The sequence below is a fragment of the Myripristis murdjan genome, chromosome 18, assembly GCF_902150065.1.
Source record: "Myripristis murdjan chromosome 18, fMyrMur1.1, whole genome shotgun sequence".
NCBI classification, from domain to species: Eukaryota; Metazoa; Chordata; class Actinopteri; order Holocentriformes; family Holocentridae; genus Myripristis; species Myripristis murdjan.
Window position 1 is genome coordinate 20,295,682 of NC_043997.1, and position 19,429 is coordinate 20,315,110.

At 40.9% G+C, this 19,429-nt stretch overlaps 1 protein-coding gene across 1 annotated transcript in view; it reads right to left on the reverse strand.

Moving 5' to 3' along the window:
• Positions 1–19,429, reverse strand: part of m1ap (meiosis 1 associated protein) — a 53,750-nt gene that overhangs the window by 1,719 nt on the left and 32,602 nt on the right. The window contains exons 5-11 of the mRNA XM_030075742.1: positions 5,664–5,819; positions 5,057–5,216; positions 3,295–3,436; positions 2,974–3,037; positions 2,618–2,760; positions 2,020–2,135; positions 1,467–1,536 (exon numbers count right to left, since the gene is read on the reverse strand). Coding sequence (XP_029931602.1) covers positions 1,467–1,536; positions 2,020–2,135; positions 2,618–2,760; positions 2,974–3,037; positions 3,295–3,436; positions 5,057–5,216; positions 5,664–5,819 — 851 coding nt within the window. The remainder of the gene's footprint in view (positions 1–1,466; positions 1,537–2,019; positions 2,136–2,617; positions 2,761–2,973; positions 3,038–3,294; positions 3,437–5,056; positions 5,217–5,663; positions 5,820–19,429) is intronic.

The window sequence follows — 19,429 nt, forward strand, 5'->3', positions numbered from 1 at the left end:
AGTGAGTTAACAGAATGTTCCTCTGTACAAACACATGCACACTGAAGTGCATCTGACCACAAAACCACAAATGTTTCCACTACAAGTTTTTGAAGTTTTGACAGTTGGGAGCAATTTTGATGCTGGGTCCATGTGTATGCCACTCCCAGTTCTGATAGATGTGCAGCTCACGGCATTAAAACTGATCTGCATTCATTATAATGAAAACAATCAAGATGAATACTGTCCACATGCTTCTTTGTTGCCTTGGTGTCGTTTTTTTAAATTTCACATATATTTTCACGCCTAGCTGCGGTGCTATTTCTCTTGCTATACTGGTCCGCCACTGCTGAATGAATGCAGAGCAAATACTGAACGTACCAACCTGCATTTACCATAAAGCTCTCTGCTCTTTTGAAAGAGGTTTGTGTTTAAGATGTGATATGAGTTTGAGTCAAACTGAAGGTGGAAGGAAAGGACATACAGTCATGAAGGTTTCCATTGGCAGAAATAAAATGAAATACCTATCCCCCCCCCCGAGAAACCATCTCTAGTATCTGAAGCTGAGTTTGGTTAAATGAAAAAGCAAACTGCTGCTGGCATGACGTCAAAAGAGCGGACTCCAGAGAAGAGGCCTTCTTGACTCGCAGGTCATCCTTTGTTTCCGTGAAAAAGCCCCAGCCTGAATCTGACCAGAACCAGACACAAACTACTGAACTTGCTGAATCATTTCCCTCAACCTGTGAAATTAATCACATAAAAAGGGCAAGTTTGTACCTGAATGTTTGCCTATATTGGCCTGATATTGTGTGTAGCCCCCTTTGTGGTAAACACTGCCACCTAGTGTGGAAAAAACAAACAAAAAAACTTTAGATGTGAATGAAGCATTCGCCTCACTCACCTGGATAATGTTTATACAAATATGGTCCTACCGTCTATCATAAATGCACTGCTCATTACTCATGATATCTGTGGTATGCTCATTTATGAGCTGCAAACATGACCTTTAGACTGTCATAAAGTTTTAGTGCTGCTGAATCCCATCGTCGAGATATGCAGTGTATCAAATGTGTCATATGATTCTGTTCATTTCATTTGCCATTAACTTTGAGGCAAAACAATAGTTTTACACTGAATTACTGGAGTCCAGGATGTTGATGTGAACTTGATGAAGACCAGCTAAAGTTTGCCCAATGAGAATTATAGGAAGGATGGCACACCCTGTACATCAGGAAACACTGGGAGACACACAGGAGAGAAAGAAACTTGCTTTTTCAATGGTATCTTAAAGAATTTTCACCTTAAAATAATCCTGAAGAGTAAAAGAAGAGCATAAATATCAGTGAGCACACAAAAAGCAACACTCAAGCCAATAGACATCCTGGGAATACCGTGTAAAAAAGAGTGGAAAGCAGGTAACCACAGGAGTTACTGATGACATTAATGAAGGTTATTCTGGCAATTTAGAGAGAGTGATGTGTTCTCACCTGTCGGGACTGCCTGCTGTTTTTAGGGCCCTCTTGTGGCTGAGCCTCTCTGTGGGCTGTCTGCTGGAGCCTGCAATCATCATCATCATCATCATCATCATCATTGTCCTCATCATCATCACCATCATGATCATAACTGTCTTCATCATCACCAGTTCTCATTGTCATCCTAATTATCATGATTGTTGTTATCCTCATCATCACCACCATTATCGTCATCATCCTCTGTTACATCATCATCTTCATCATCACAACCTCCATCACCACTCATTCTTCTCTACCCCCTACCCATTATCATCATCCTGAAAAGCATGTATCATGAAAGGTATGTGTAGATATTTTATCAGTAACTTCAACTTTAAAACTTAGCAGCGTTGCAATTACTTGAAAAGTAATGAGCCAGTGTAACATTCTAAATAGGTCATTGTCAGCATTATTGTGATTTCTGTTTTAGTCATCATCTCCATTATCACCATGTTTATTCTGACAGACAGACAGATAAGCAGAACGACGCAGGAGCACACACACCCACACGCACCCACACACAGCTGACCTGTATGGGTATTGCGGCTGGGAGAGCAGGCCTCTCCTCTTGAGGTGCTGGTGGAGCTGACTGCTGAGGGTCAGAGGGTTGAACACCACATCCTCATCCAGCTGGCCTAGACAGCTCTGACAAACAGAAAACACATAATCATTTTCATCATCTTTTTAACATGTAAACTGTTCATCAGGCAGCTCCGAGAATGACCTTCCTTCCCCTAAGGCCCCTTTCAGAAGTAACTACAGTCTTGTTTTACCAATTAAATTTTTCATCTGCAACGCTTTCACTGTAGCAATGGCCTGGTCACTGCCAAAAGTGGAGAACTGCCTCATTCGTTAATGTTTCCAACCCATTAGAGTGATATTACATTGTTTTATGAGAGAAAATGAATTTGCTTTGCTTGATTTCTCACATGAAACTTGTGGCTATTCACATGGGATTTTAATATTGGGTAAACTGAATTATATTGATTCCTTATTTTATCTTGGCAGTGCACTATATTAACTACTTATCAGAGCATTCATTTGGTGACTAATGATAAAAATTAACTGTCACAAAATCAGATTTTCTGCAGGTCCTTACGTATTCAGGCATGAGAAAGCCATATAACCTGTACAGTGTGAATGGCATCAGGCGGGGGGTCCTGATTTGAGACAGGCAGCGAGCAGGGCAGCAACAGCTCTCTGGAGACCACAGGCTTCAGAAGGAGCGAGAGAGAGGGGGAGGGCTGGAGAACATAGTAGGAATACACACCTACACACACACACACACACACACCCACATACACACATACAAGGTATTTCAATGTTCACACCGATATATATGCAGTACTACTTATGGCTGTTCAAGCACTTTCTCTCTGTCTCCATCTGCTTCTCTCTCTCTCTCTCTCCCACACTCTCTTTCCAACACACACACACACACACACACACACACACACACACACTCACACACACACATGCTGACCTGAGGCTCCGGCTGCAGAGCTCTGGGCAGGCTCCAACCTCACCAGCAGGAACAAGTCACGACTCTGAGGAACAGAAACAGATCTCACCCTTAACAATGCAATCCATTTGACATGTAAAGGCAAGTGAATGTTTAACAGGGTGAGATACTAAAATTAAGAAACAATGTGAAGAGAGTCGACTGTGTTTTAAAAAATGGAAAACACAAAACTGATGGTACAAATGCTCCATAAAATTTTGTCAGCAATGACTATGATGAGAAATTATGTCCCATGACAATCCATTGAAACACACACACACACACACACACACACACACATACTCTGAGTGTGTGACAGAGAGCATGGAACAGGTTATGGTTGGTCTCTATCTCGTCCCAGTCCAGTTGCCAACAGGTGGTGGGTCTGATCACCAGTGGCAGGCCGTACAACACACTCTCACACACTCCGTCTGCACGCAGAGCCCTGCAACACACACACAAACACATCCCACATGCTTATCTTTCCCTCTGTACTACATATTATTTTTAAACATAAGACATTTCATGACTTTGCTCACCAAGCCCCATCAGTGAAACTGTTTTGGAAATTGCTAGAAATAAAAGCTCGGAAAGCTTCTCTTGGTTCCTGGAAAAGTTGAAATATTGAAATGTGATGTGGCAGAATGTTGGCAATATGCTAACATGAGACAAATCATTATGGGAAGAGAGAATGACATCATCTCTTCCAAGGTAAGTGTGTAACAGGGTCATTGTCTTCCAGCGTAAATATCACCGTATCATCACACGCGCACGCACACACACACACACACACACACACACACACACACACACACACACACACACACACACACACACACACACAGGTGCTGGTCTCCCTACCATTAGTGAATAAGTCACTTGAAATTTACATCTATTCAAAACTTGGCACTGAAGTTGTTTGTCATATGATCATACAGCCTCCAATCAGATATGACTATGATCATTATTGGTGGTCCATTTGGTGTCCATTCTTCCTCAGTACTGCTTTGCACCCCTGATTTAAAACCCTGCCACCCTCAGCCTCCTCCTGTATTAACAACTCGAACATCATTATGTCTGCTTGCTAATTGATGTAGCTTGCTCTCTGCCATCATGTGCATTCAGCAGAATGAAGCTTCATAATGCCAAACTAAAACAGCCTAAAAAATAGTTATAACTTGACGACAGAGTCCTGACTAAATTACATGTCAGGCGTTTATCCAAAGTGATTTAAAATGAATACAACAGCAGAATGAGCTTCGATTCCAGATGATGAACATTACAAAAGCAATCAGTAACAGAAAGGATTACAAAGCCTGGGGCCTGAGTGCCTTTAAAATGGTCCTGTGACTACAGGGGAAAGAATAGAGAAAGGAGGAAAAGCAGGCCGTTAGACATGGAAGCATTTCTATGTATGTGATATACTGTAGTCATTTTGAGAGTGTTTTCTAGCACAAGAGCAGATGACTCCAGTGGAACAAAGCGGACTTTGACGTGATCTGACTTAGAAACATTCCACAACTCCTTACTGTCAGAATGGAGCCATTCACATACAGGCATGACTTCATGATAAACACTGCATCAGATGCATGGCTCATGAAGCATGCGTGCATACAGAAAAAAACACTTTCTCTTGCCTCCCTCCCCTCCTCACATTCAATGACTTTTGCTATACTAATGTTAAAATTCATGTGTAAAAGGAAGAACACCAGAACCAGAACTCATAGATTGTTACTGGGTGCTAATGTTAGCTTATTAAATACAGTTTTTTATTAGAAAAAATTGTTCTTTTCTTTCTTACTATTCAACATGTCTCCTGACCTCTTAGCATTTCATGGTCATCAACTGAATGATTTTATTGTTTCATGCATTAATTGATTTTATGTATGTTTGAACCCCAGGAAGAGTAGTAGGTCCTAATAAACAAGTAAACAAAAAACTTTTGTTGGCACAATTGTCTGAATAGGTGCTGACAGAGCAGGAAGGGACAGACAAAGGTGGTGGTGAAAAGCTCTTTCCTCCTCTCTTTTCCTATTCTGTCAGTCTCAACCCTCTGGTCTCTTACTTGATTGCCTTCAGTCTCTGTGGTGGAGTGCTGTGATTGGCCGAGGTTTTGGTGGAGGGCAGAAAGTCCTGGATGCTCTCAGTCTTCACTCCGACACTGGGAGTCAGGGAGAAAAGGGCGGGGCTGAGCAGACGCTCCTGCATGTCACACTTCACACAGACTGCACAGGAAAACAGGATCAAAGAGTGTGTGCTAGTGGGAGGAGGGATCATAATATCACAACAGAAGACATTTCTGCATAATGAAAGAAAGAACATCTTTATTTCAGACAAATAAGGGATTCCCTATATTATCAGTATGATTCTTTCCTACTGTTACAACATTTATTTTAACAGTTCGACATTTTTGTAATAATTTTAATTTACCCATGCATGCCAATGATGTCATATCGAGACTAAAGTAATATTTTCACATTTTGAAGCTCAGAAAACTGTATGCTTTGAGTAAGTGTAAATGCAAAAGTACATGTATGTGTACAGGTTATTAATTGAACTAGTTTTGTAATTTGCTTAAATCCCTAGTGGGAAGAAACAAGTAGAGGTGTTCTGTGTCTGTACAAATATGTGTTTGTGTGTGTGTGTGTGTGTGTGTGTGTGCTGTACCTCACCTGGACTGGAATTCTCAGAGTTGCTAGGCAGTAGCAGGTGCAGGTGTTCTCGGTCACCTCCCTGCTCGTGAAGCCACGCTTTGAACACCGTTTCCATGGCGACCACACTGTTGTCTACCTGCTGCAGTTCGACCTCTGTCCCCAGCATCAGACACTCTGCAAACACACACGCAGGAGTATAACTGTGATATTTAGGAATGAAAAACAAATCACATGTGACATCTTGACTGTGCTGCAGAGGACGGAAATACCTTTAGTGATGTTCAAAAAGTTTTAAAGTCAGTAAAAATAATGTTTGAGAGTTTCTTTAGTGTTGCTTTCTATGTGGAGTTGTAACATCACTTGGTCTAAATGTTTGTTTTCAAATGTGTTCACTGTTTCACCACTAGATGGAAGCAGCATATCACTATTTGACACACTATGCAGACTTGGTGACTTGAGCAGACACTGAAGCCGTCACAGCTTGAAGTTACCAAAGGTCCTCAGAACCCACTGATCATTTATGAGCAACCAGATCTAAATATAGTGTCTCAGTAAGAAGGCTTAACAGTTTATGTATTTATAGAAAGCAGGATCTACACTGAAGAACGGGTTCAGGTCTCAGCTATGAGATGCCGCCATATTATTGCCTTGACATCGTTTCAGTTGATTTTCTATTTTATCTCAGAAATTTCATTTAAGTCTTGTGTATCTACTTAACTATCCTACATCTCAGAAAGGAGACAGCATGCTCCCCTTGCCATGTCCACTGATTTCCACTCATTGTCACAAGCAGGTTAAGAGGTCCAGTGGATGTGCCCCACCCTCCTCTCCTCTCTCTCTTCCCCCGTTCCTTTCCCTCCCTGTTCCTCATCCCATGATGTCCATTTATTATCATAGACTAGACATAATCGTTATAGAACACGCCTCTACTCTCTTTCCCTGTATCTGGTATTAAATAGTTAATGACCCGTCAGGATCATGATCATCACTAATGGGACTGAAAGCAGAGGAGAGGATCAGGATGGGACAGGACGAATGGAGAGAGGGGATGATAGGGAGAGAGAGCAGAGAGGATGGAGGGAGGGAGAACTGACAAAGCATACGTATTTAAAGTTTCTCATCTTCTCAGGAACTCATGAGAAAAATGAGGAACTTTAAATTCCTCGAAGAAAATATGTCATTGCTCCTTTCATCTGCCAGAGACAGCCACGGAAGCTATTTTTGGTTCTGGTCCAAAGTTTCCAGAAATAAATGATCCATCCAGAAATAAGTACTTCATCTGAGAGGGAAAGGAATAATGTTTTGCACTTCTTACTATGCAGTTCAGAGAGTTGTACTTTTGCGACGTAAGTCACAGGGAAAGACAGCAAGAGAGGTGAAGTGATGATGGAATGAAGTACAAAAGAAAAAAGAAAGAAAGAAAGAAAGAAAGAAAGGAGAAAAAAAAACACAAAAGGAAAGGTTCAGAAAGTATGGACTAACAGCTCTTTTTCAATGATTTGTGACAAAAAAAATACAGGTTTAGGCCATTAGCTTGACAATGTGAAATATATAGAAAATATTTTTTTTTTTCTCAACTTAAGCGCTCCAATATCCTTTAATGTTTAAAAAAGCCAATTTGTGCTTTGAATTCCAACATACTCCCAATTCCTCTTTATATATTTTAATACTGGTGGAAATAAGGATCAGCGCTATAATCAAAGCAATATCCTTTATCAATATTAGGACTGGTGTCACCCTGAGGGAAAAATGAGACGGCAGAGGAATGCTGTGGATGGATGAAGACAGGGAAATAGAAAAGGAGAGGGAAGGGAGAGAGAGAGAGAGAAGCATGGATCAATCCTCATTAACCCACCATGATGAGAAAGAGAGAGGGAGAAATGTAAAATGCTGAGGTAAGGGAGAACAGAGGAGAATGGATAGAGTGAGACAGACAGACAGGGGAGGAGGAGGAGGAGAAAGAGGAGGGGAGGATGTTGTCTTGCCTTCATGGGAGTGAGAGCAGGAAAGAAAGAGAAAAAGGGAGATGGGGAAAAGAGAGTACAAGCAAATCGATCGCTATTCCCTTCCCATAATGTCCGTCTGGGGAACGGGAACGGAGAAAAGGAACAGAGAAAGAGGGGGAGAGAGAGATAAGAGTTGCAGTAAAAGGAAAGGAAGCATTATAGAGAGCGAGATGAGGAGGAGGAGGAAGAGGGAGAGAGGACAGAGAAAGTCAAGAGCAGGATGAGCTACAGAAAGAAAGAAAGAAAAAGGTGAAAGAGACAGATGGACGGAGGGTGATGGGTGGCAGACCACTCTGTCAGCAATGCTTGTTCTCTTGTAATTATACAGTGAGATGTGTGTGTGTGTGTGTGTGTGTGTGTGAGAGAGAGAGAGAGAGAGAGAGAGAAGGAGAGAGAGGGGAGAGAGAGAGTGAGGGAGAGAAAGGGAGAGAGAGGGAGAGAGAGATGCCTCCCCACACTTGGATAAATCACTGCCTGGGGAAGATGGGTGAGACCAGTTAACCCCAACTTCAGTCTTCAGTCTCAGCATGTGTGTGTGTGTGTGTGTGTGTGTGTGTGTGTGTGTGTTTGATGCATTGCTTTTCACAGAGCAGTAAATTACCTACTGGGGAGGCTAGGTGAAAATAGTTAACCCCAATGTGTGTGATCAGTTAGACAGCGAGGAGCTGAAGAAACATGATGCAGTCTTTATCTCTCTCCTGCAGTCTCATTTGAGTTCATGGTGAGTGTGTTTATGCCGCTAAATCCTTCTACAGATGTCTTTCTCAAACAATCTTAGCTAAATTCAAGGAGTGAGTGTTTGTACAGCACTAAAAAATCAATTAGGCCACAGGTTATTATCCCAGCCTCCCTCTTGCTCATTCCCTGTCTTTTCCCTTTCACTGCCATGCGTATGAATGGGAGATTAATAAACAATACATTGAAATGATAGCTGACCCATCCCTCTCATTTGAAAGTCTAATTATATCCCTGTGTCCTGCAGTGTGTGTGTGTGTGTGTGTAGGTGAGAAGATGAACTGTGACATACAGTACATGCTGACACGAGGATGTAGGGTCACAGCGCCAAATCTCATTAACAGTGTGTGTGTGTGTGTGTGTGTGTGTGTGTGTGTTTGTGTCTGTGTAAACTGACCTTGACATGCATGCTGATGGCAGAAGTAAATATCAGAAAACCAGTTTATTCACATACATTTGATAACACTTCTTTTCAAATGGTGAAAAAATAAATAAATAAAATAAAAACATTCACCTCAAAAGACACCAAAGAGAAAGGGATGGCCAAAAAAAGTTAAGATACCACTGAGGCATTTTTAGTTCTACTTTATGTTGATGCTCATTCACTTCACTCAATAACAGCAGGATGCATGTTGGTCCTGTTGTGAGAACTTAAGTCCTTGGGCAATTTTTCTTGTTGTTGTTTTTCCTCATCTTACTTGATGTGAAAGTTTACATGCTCCTAATTTCATGGACACAAGGGACCTGTGCAACCCATCCGAAACCCTTTCTGTAATTGAAACAATATTTTTGCCTCCTCCAACTGTCAAACATTACAAAGTCAGGATAATCTATCTATCTATCTATCTATCTATCTATCTATCTATCTATCTATCTATCTATCCAATTCTTTTCCCACAGCTCTTTGACATTATAACCAGTTACGCCTTTTCAGTGAAAAACACCACCAAGGCTTTACAGAAACAATGAATGACAACATCTGTGTTGCATAAATGCAGTAAATGTTGCGACATATAAAAAAATTAGGATTCACACTGGAGTTTTTAGTTCAGTTTTTTGCCCAGTACCATCACTTCCTGTTTCTGACTCATTGCAGCCCTAAAAGGACACACTGCTGACAACATTTCCATGCCCACAAGAAACTAGATCTGAGTAACCAGGTTAGGGTGGGAAATCTGCTCACGCAAAAACCATCCCAGTTTCCATGCACTAAGAATAATTGGGTTTCCCCCCACCCCTGATCTTCCTACTCTGTCGCTGTTGTCGAACATCCCGGGTTAGATCGCGGTCGCTGGAAAGCACCAGAAAACTGGTCTCTTGTGGAGCTTTGCCCCTCTGCCCATCAAACATAACAAATTATGATTTACTTAGTTAATCTTTTTTTTTTTTTTTTTTTTTAGCTCGGCCAGCACAGTCAATCAATCAACAATCAATAGTTCTGTCAGAAATCAAGTGACTGAACTGAACACTGAACCATTTCCCAACTGCAAGCTGAAATCCAAGTAAGGGTTTACATGGCCCAATGGTCCATGGTCCATTTCTCCCAAAGAAATCTGCCTGTGATGATCGGATTTCTCTTAATTCCTTACCTCCTAAAACCAGCTTTTTCACTTACATGGCAGTTAACAAATCAGCTTACTGCTGGATAAGGGGAATAACTTGATTACTAAAGTGCATGGAAACTCACTGACTGAGCCAAAAGGGAATCATGTAGATCCCTACTAATGCTTGGCCTGCTTCCTTTTCTATTAGCATCTCACTTCTTTCTCTACGTCCCTAATAATTCCCTGTTTTTCACTGTCCAGAAAATTCATTCAGAATTAGAAACTGATTAAAAACTGATGTTTCTGTCCACCTAAGAGAAATGTGACACACCAAATTCAATGTGAATCTCTGGCCCTACTGTGGTTTGGAATTGCTGGTTGGGTTAAAACCAGGACCATGACCTGTAACTGTAATGATCTCTGTGATGATGCAAGGCTGTGACCTATGATCTCAGCCTGCCATGTGATCTCTTTGTTCAAGACTGATTTGTGTGTTTTCAGAGAGGGTTAGGGTCAGGATGAACACCTACACCAAGGTCCAGCTGGCATGTTATATCAGCTGGGCAACGCCACATAATAGCCATAAAATATCACCAAATGGATGCATTCTTTTCAAATTCTTGTATTTTTTTCAGCAAGCCAATTTTGGTGTATTGTAAAGTAACATGTAACTCATTTGTGGCATATAAATAATTTGTGACAACTTTATAATTCTACTGCTGATACCCGCCAAAGCCTGGAAAATTGTAGGATCACTGTTTATTTTTGCATGTACATTTTGCAGTTTCTGTAACTTATATCCCAGGTGTCTTCCTGTTTTTCTTCTCTCTGTGCTATTTGTTGTCTTTTAGTGAACCTCTGGACCCCCCGACTCGACCTGTGCTCCTTCTCTTCCACCCCAGCTTACAGCCATTAATGGCTCCTCTGTGCATTAGCAGGAGAGTGGCTTGTCCGCATGACCATCAGGCCAATGTCATTTTGGCTTCTGTTAGCAAATGACTGTTGCTGTGCACTAATGCACTATGAGCAAAGAAAACAGACGCCTGCTCTCAAAACCTCTTTTTACTCATGCATGCTGACAGGGATCAGCCTGAGCAAACACACAGATACAGCACCCTGCAATGGTGTGAATCTCACAAAAGCTATCCACTGTCTAGCTTCAGAAATATGATGTTAAAAAAAAATCTAAACACATTATTGAGTAAGAGTGTGAAAATTGTGTTTAACTGCAATACAAATTTGAAATAATAACTAAACTCTAAAAACATAACTAGATTAAACTGAATACCTATTTCAAGGTCTATTTTTTTCCTTTTCATGAACACTGACTTTTTTAAGTAAATTATGACCCAGTAGCTCTTTCTCAATTTGGTTTCTTGTGCATTCTTGTATCCACATTGATACATTTTTTAATATGGGCTTTGAAATTACGATAGCATGACCTGTATGTCATTTCACTCAATAGTACTGTATTTTTATGCCGTTTTTATATTTTTATTTTTATAGGATTTTTAACGTTGGATTCTATGGCACTTCCATGTCAGTTAACTAAACATGGTGCCATGGTGGCGAACTGCAACATGGTCATAGTTGCGTTTTTGTATGTCCTTCTATCTATTTGGCTGACTGGCGAGAAAAATTAATCAACTGTTCCTTGGCTCAAGAAGGCCAACCTTTCTAAAAAGTTTCATGTAACACCATTCACAACTTTTTGCAATATCTGGCTCGCAGACAGACAGACAGACGGACAGACAGACAGTTGGTAGAGGTAACAAACCAGTGTGTATCTAAAGTGCTCACATTTGCAGCAAAAAGCATGTAGCTAAACAAATTCAAGCTACAAGAATGTGTGTCTGTGTTTGCTTTCATGAGAAGTTTGTTGTCTTAATGACAATTCACTCCAAAAAGACAGTGTCATCTTGTCATTCTTTGATTTTATTTTTAGTTCGTGTCTTGCTTCAGGACGGCAGATGGTTGTAAACACAGAGCCTTGAATCCAGCAGTCTGTCTCACTTCCGCTACATCCATTTGACAATAAAATAATGACAATAAAACGCTACTATCTGGCACCACATTGTTAATTCCATATGGGAGTGGGGCAATGTCATGACACTGAACTGAGTGTCCTCCCGCTCAAACTTCAAAAAGTCTACAAAAACATAATTGTAAGGAATCAAATAATGATGGGTGCTTTTCTGGGGAATTTCCCGGTGACATCCATATTTCACTCTGAGCAAAAGCAAGAACACACACACACACACTGTCCTTGTCTGTCAGTGTGTCTGGCATAAGCAATGATGAATTGCTCACTGATGTAGTTTGAGACTGTGACAAATAGGACATTGATCATCTGGTCTGAAACACATGCATACACCCGGCAGACACACCAGGGCTGTGTGAGATAATTATGCCTCGCAGTTACTGCTGTTAATGCAATCTGGTCATGGCAACAACAGACAGTGACTTACAAAAAGGACAAGACTACGAGACAGCCATGCCAGCAGCTGAAGAGCCAGATATGTTTTCTTTCTGTCATGTCCAAGAAAAAAAGAACAAAAGAGTAAAAAAAATGTAGGGAGACAGAGGGAGAGACAAGGACAAAAAAGAAGGAGCATGGTTCACTGAGATGACCGGCAGATAGAGAAAAGTACAGTGATGACATGAGATCAACAGCGCACTCTCAAGCAGAATAGCGAATCAGGAGAGGGTTAGATGGAGAAGGACACTGAGAGACAGGGAGAGAAGGGCAGCTGAGTGACATCTTTGAAGCCACTTGAAAAAAAATGAGAGGACAGAGGAAGACGAGCTCTGCAGATGCTTTTCATGGAGGTGCAGAGGAGAGGACAAGGATACAGAGAAGCAAAGAAGGAGGGGTAAATAGTACAAATGAAGAAAAACAACAGAATACTTGTATTCACACTTTTTGAGGACCTGGCAAAAAAGTTGACTCATCATGAATAAACATAAGCCACCTTATGGTCATAGGAATTATGCATTTTTTCCCCTCATCATCTTAATGTGCGTCATGAAACATGCAGAACACAAGCACTTTCAATTTGAGAAAACATGATAATGAACAAAACTGGAATACAAGTCATTTTTAAGGTTTTACCAAACAGTGTCCCGAGTTAGAATGAGAGGAGGAAGGAGAGGACTGCAGAGCATGGGGAAGAGTGGGTAATGTGTGAGAGGAAATGTGAAGGAGACAGGGAGGAAAACACTATCATCAAGCTGCAGACATGGAGACCGCCACATCCTCAGTTTTAGCCCAGCAGTTCTGGACCAACCACAGTTTTAGACCAATGCTTTTCAACTGGTTAGAAATGGTTAGGTTTAGGCATGGGCTGTCTTAGGTTAAAGTTGGGGTAGGGATCTGGGCCTGTAAATAATTTGCACGAAAGGGGAAAGCCATAGCAGCACAGGAGACTGAGGTTGTGTCTGCACTAAGCTAGAAAATGTCGTTTACATGTTTCTTCCACACCACACAGCACTTGTATTTTCAGACTCATTTCCAAGAGCCTCCTATGCACACTGAATTCCTCCAAAATGCTTGAAGCAATAGTGACAGTCATGCTCTCATTGTGGTGGTCTCCCTACTGTTAGCCTACCAGAGTCCAGGTAACTATATAACTCAACAATCTGCCTAAGTTCAATTTTGCTCCAAAATCTGTTGCTCATGTACGAGCCTACATATATGCCCTATGTATTTTAAATACTTTGAGTTTGGCCAAATCACATAACAATCCAACATGAGCATTTTCAAAAAGTTTTGTTTCACCGCTCGTCACTACAGCATCAAGGTTGCATTTCCAAATTTCAACAATTTCACAGGAAAACGCTGGCTTAGTGTGTATGGAAGGCCAAAATGATACACAGCTAAGTTTGGATGCAGCCGAAGAAAAGGGGCTACAAGGACAAGATGAGAGAAGGTTGGAGAGACTGGAGTGGAGATAAAGAAGGAGAGAGTGCTTAAAGGGGAGATGGGTAAAAATGTTTTCCTTGAGTGACATGAAGGCTGAGATCAGAGAGGCACATAGTTGGACTCTATGCTATAGTTACACATATAGATAAGACAGAGAGAGAGATTAACATGCGGGAGCAGGCATTTTGAGCTCTTACGGTAAGTGGTTTGTGAAATATAGGGGAAACAGGGCAGAGGACATTAGTAGAAAATGGGGAGGGAGGAAAGATTGAGGGAGAGACAGAGAAGAGCATGAGGTGAAACCACAAAAACCAAGGGATGGGAAGAGAAAGAGAAGCATCTGGGAGATGAGCGGAAAAGACCGAGAGCAACTGAGAATGAGTTGGAAGACAGAGACCACAGAAGGAAGATCAAGTTGATTCTCTCATGTTTTATAGACATAATAAAAAAGTTTATCCAGATTTAGGCACTGTCAAAGATATACACTAGACTTAACACAAATGAGAAAGAAACAGAGAGAGAGAGAGAGAGAGAGAGAGAGAGAGAGAGAGAGAGAGAGAGAGAGAGAGAGAGAGAGAGAGAGAGAGAGAGAGAGAGATCAAATTGCTGTTGTTTCACAATTAGGTTGCCAGCAATCCCAGGGGACTGCAACTCCTGACAGCAAATGCACTGATGTGAAAACATTTTACATATATAAATACTTTAAGATCTTATTGAACAAACTGTTGAATATGTTATGACACTTGACACATGATTTCAGCATTGACTGATTCCTGCAGGGAAAGGTCTCTAATTGTTTTCTACCCTGTAAGAGGTGATGAGAGGAATAGGAGTGAAAGCAATTGACAGGATGAGATGGTGGGAGGTGGTGGATGGACAGGGAGAGAATGAGAGGAAGAGAGTGAAATGTGTTCTGGGAGTTTAATAGCTGAGAGCCACTCTGAGGAGCACACTCTCTTTTCTTGATTTCCTTCTATTGCTCTCTCTATTGGCCCCATTCTATGAACCTGATTGCTCTTCCTGCGCATATTCATTAGTGAGAGAGAGTGAGAGAGAGAGAGAGAGAGAGAGAGAGCGAGAGAGATATTTGTATATCAGAGCAAGGGACAGGGAGAGAGAACCAGAGGAAAAGAAAAAGCAAGTGGGGGTGAAAACAGGAAGAAACAGATAGTCAATGGAGAAAGGTAGAAAGACAATATAAGGAGAAGGCTGACAGAAAAAAAATGTATGTGTGTGTGTGTGTTTATATAATACCAGTTCAGCCATCTCTGTGTGTGACTAATGGATTCCATATCCTGGTGTGAAGAGTGACGCTGATCCTTTTCTGTATGACCACCTGCTGCTCTGCTAACGTCACACAGAGGTGTGAATAGTCTGACCTTGGCATCGTCTGTGTCTATACGTGTGCATGCATGTGAATACAAATGTATGAGAAAGATGCGCTTCTTAATTAACATTCATGTTTAACCAGAAATCAACAAAAAAGACCAACCTTTACTCACTATTCTCACTATACCTACTGCTGCTGTGGCCAAACAATTAAAGTGTGTGTGTTGTGTGCTATGTGCCTGGGTGAACATTTTACTGTCGCTGTGGTTAGAAGTGTGTGTGTGTGTGTGTGTGAGTGTGTATGAGCAGGTCTGGGTGGGGTTTCCTCATGAGGACCCTTATGCACTTTACCCACAACACACTAGACTAAACTAGCTGACTACGTTGGAAAATCAACTGAATGAATGAGAAAAAGGAAAGAGACAGAGCCAGAGCGATTGAGTGATAGACAGAAAGAGAGAGAGAAAGAGAGAAAGAGAGACAGATGGACAGTGACAGGGGTCCTGGGCTGAATAAGTGCAGATGTGGAGGATAGCTGAAAAGGAAATGTCTGGTGGAAAAATGTTTTTACAGAGATCAATTACACAGAAATGTAGGGAATGGTGCCTGTTAGTGTCCTTCATGAGGTTCGTTCACTTCTGAGTGAACTGATACAAGACAGAGGTACTGGTACTGATCACCAGATCTCCCTTCCCCAGCTACACAAAGGTGTAAAATACAAGCACAATACTTAACATGTCAATGATGAGTCACTTAGTTATCATATGATTTAATATAAGCTGAATGTCTTATCAAACTTGTTAATTCAATTTCTGAAAAGTTCTGCAATAAATGGGAAAAAGCAACATTTTACTGAAAAGCCACAGTGATTCAATAATGTTGTGTATAATCTCTCATGTTCTCCAAAAGCTGCAGAATTCACCACATATTTGCTTAGTAGGAGAAATAATGAGATTTTTTCCCTCCACATGCTATCATTGTAGTGATAAATAAAATTCAGTGAAATTAGGGACAAAAATAGCATTACCTTAGGCATCACAAATGAACAATAATGGGAACAGTAGTTTGAAAAGTTTGAAAGATTTTGAGACCAATGGGAATTTAATCAAAATCGAAATCCAAGGATCTTTACAACTGAACACTGTATCAGTAACATTCGTGGCATTTGTTCTTGCAGAATCAATATCAGTAAAGGTTTGGGCATAAAAGAGTTCAGATATATTGTATTGTAAATTATATTTAGGGCTAAATGTTAATCAAGATCTGTGTATTTCTGAACTGGAATCTCTTTTCATTGGGTGACATGGTAGTGTTGCAAAGTAGATGAAAAAGCTCCTGTCTTTTTTGGGGGGCAGGTGGTGATGCACAGTGGTCCTATGAGTAGGGAAACTGTCCTTCAAACAGCTGACCAGAGGTCAACCCTGCACCTTGGAAAGCATCCACCCTGCTAAAGTGTCCTTGAAAAAGTTCCAGGGGCACTGCTATGTAGGTCTGTCCTCCCTGTGGAGAGGGGAAAAGTGAGGGGAGAATTTGCCTCCAGGGATCAATGCAGTTTCACATCAGCATTGTAATGTAATATGATAAATAAGGCCTACTGTGAGCCCTCAGGATGAAGGCCTGGCATAGTCTTTCATAATCCTTGGCTCTGGGCCAAAGGATTGTAATCCTCTCAAGAGACACAAATTTTCAGAGTCATTATTCTTGTGACTCAAAATGGATTTGTGGGATGTATGCTTATCCAAGTGCAACTGTGAGGGGTGTGAAGAAGGCTTAAATGTTCCCAATGAGGCAAAATGCTTGAGAAATAAGGTGGAGGGAAAAAGAATGCTATTCACTTAAGCTAACACTAAAAAAAAATCAGAAAACATACACACTGTAGGCTTTGAAACAATTAATATAGGTGTACAGTACATGCACAACTTAGGCTAGACATTTGGATTCAGTTGTGGTCAAACCAAGCGTATCCAATCACAAGGAGTTGCTTTAAGTGTGTATGTATCGTACAATCATAATATTGTTAGCATGTATGCTGATAGAAAGCAATGCCCTCATTATTAGATTGCTCTTTTCTCAGTTTTAATGTTGTTTTAATGTTGAAGCTGCATGGGTTAAAAAAGGCAACATCACAGCTACTAAATTTTTATGCTGAAATCAGACTTTAAACTTGAGTCCCATTTTAATCTCCTTGCAGCCAACCTTTGGAGTTTGACCCACAGTTGCCACATATGGATTTAGCTCTTTAATGAAGGAGCCTAATCTGAATCTTAGCATAGAACTACTTCCAAAATAAACAATGCCTTTATGGTGCAAAAGGAGATACCAAATCTGTGGTAATAAAGGAGAGATAGAAGTGAAGGAATGGGGCTCTTCACAAAAAAGCTCAGGAGGGAGAGGGAGGAGAAATTTGGAAAAACAAAAAGATGACATTTCTCTTGGTCTTTCTCTTCCAAGAAAGAGACATAAAAAGGGGAGGAGAGAGGTAATTATGGAGCTGGAGAGAGGAGAAAGAGTCCTCTCATCTTTCTGTCCCCACTTTAATGGAGCAAGGCAGACAATGTGAAGCAGAGTATGATTAAAAATGAAGGGAAGAAAAGGATATGGGGAGATTAAAATGGGGGAGACCACACACACATACGCACACACGCATGCACACACAAATATATGCTCACACAAGTACACAGAGGATCACTGGTCACTGGTAGTGGATCCTGGTAGTGGATCACTGTGATGGGTAAACAACTGGAGGTTGATACTGTGTTGAACTGTGACATTTTAACTTAACTACACTTGATCTGTTGGTACTGTCAGTCAGAGATGTTGATATGTATGGACATTCATATTCTCTTGTGCATTTAGAGAACACCAAAGTAGCTGGGCCGGGCAGGGCACATCCATTTATTTTTGGCGTATGGAGAAAATGATTAGGTTTTCTGGTTCTAATTTGCCAATGATTTTGTCCCTTAAATATACACCATGACTTCAGAAAGATGGCTTCATTACATGTGATTAAAACTTAATCTATATTTCAGTATATATTGGCAATCAAACTAAGAGCAGAAACGTGTCCTGAGATGATAACATCAGTGTTAGCAATTATAATGCGAGGCTCAATAATGCAAACAATTTCTGCAATTTCAAGCAATTTCTGCCTTTTTTCAGTGCAGCTGAAAACTTATTCCACACCACGTAAACAAATAACAACATCCATGCTAAATCCAAAGCAAAGCAGTTAACGGTGGTTTTGGACCAAGTTTGCAGCAGTGAACTGGGTTACTTTAGCCCTAACCCTTGCCTTTGTCCCTGTTATTACAAGCGGAGGACATCGACTCTGACCTCCAAAACCACCAGGACTTTGCTAATTCATGTGTGTAGCAGTAACTGTCTTCCAGCACATAAAGATAATGACCCAGCGGTTAAATATGGATCTGCATAAGTGTTTTCAGATGTGTATTTCAGAACAGAGAACAGAGCAGAACAGAGGTGGCCAGAATTTGCTTGACAGGTTTCCTGGTCACGCCAATTCGAACTTTCCCTCCCAGAAGGTACAGTGGTTAACTGGAAAGCTTTTTGTTATTCCCACTTGTTAGCTTACACCAAAATATATTAACAGCAGCTACTGCTTAATTTACCATTATAAGACACTGAATGAGCACAAATAAGTATAGAACATGAAGGAAATTAGGACCAATGTTTCCTATTGGACAGTGCCACCATTTGCTGTCTCGATGCTTTTGACTATTTTTACTCACTCACTAAAACCATTAGCTAAAATAGGGAGAAGTTTTCAATGTAACCTGGTTATACAACACACCGCCTGAATGTATTACGTTCCCAATGTTATAGCACCAATTCCTTACTTTGTAATAGGAATCCACACAAAACAGACATGCTTACCTTCAGTTGTCTCATATTGTCTCATACTTCCACAACACAAAGTGTAGTAACATCAGTATCTCAATCATGACAAGGGCTTTAAAAACACCTCATCTTGTTTACAGCTCTCCTGGGACAGCAGTCATAATAAATTATAAATCCTATCGCGGTTGAGCCTTCCAATCTGCCAGAGTGTGCAAACATACGTTATCAAATAACTCCTATGATGATGCTGGAGTAGTACTGGTTCAACATCTCATTCAGTAACTTGTGTTTTTTCATGTACAGTGGTCCCTCGTTTATCGCGGGAGTTACGTTCTAAAAATAACCCGCAATAGGCGAAATCCGCGAAGTAGTCAGCTTGATTTTTTACAA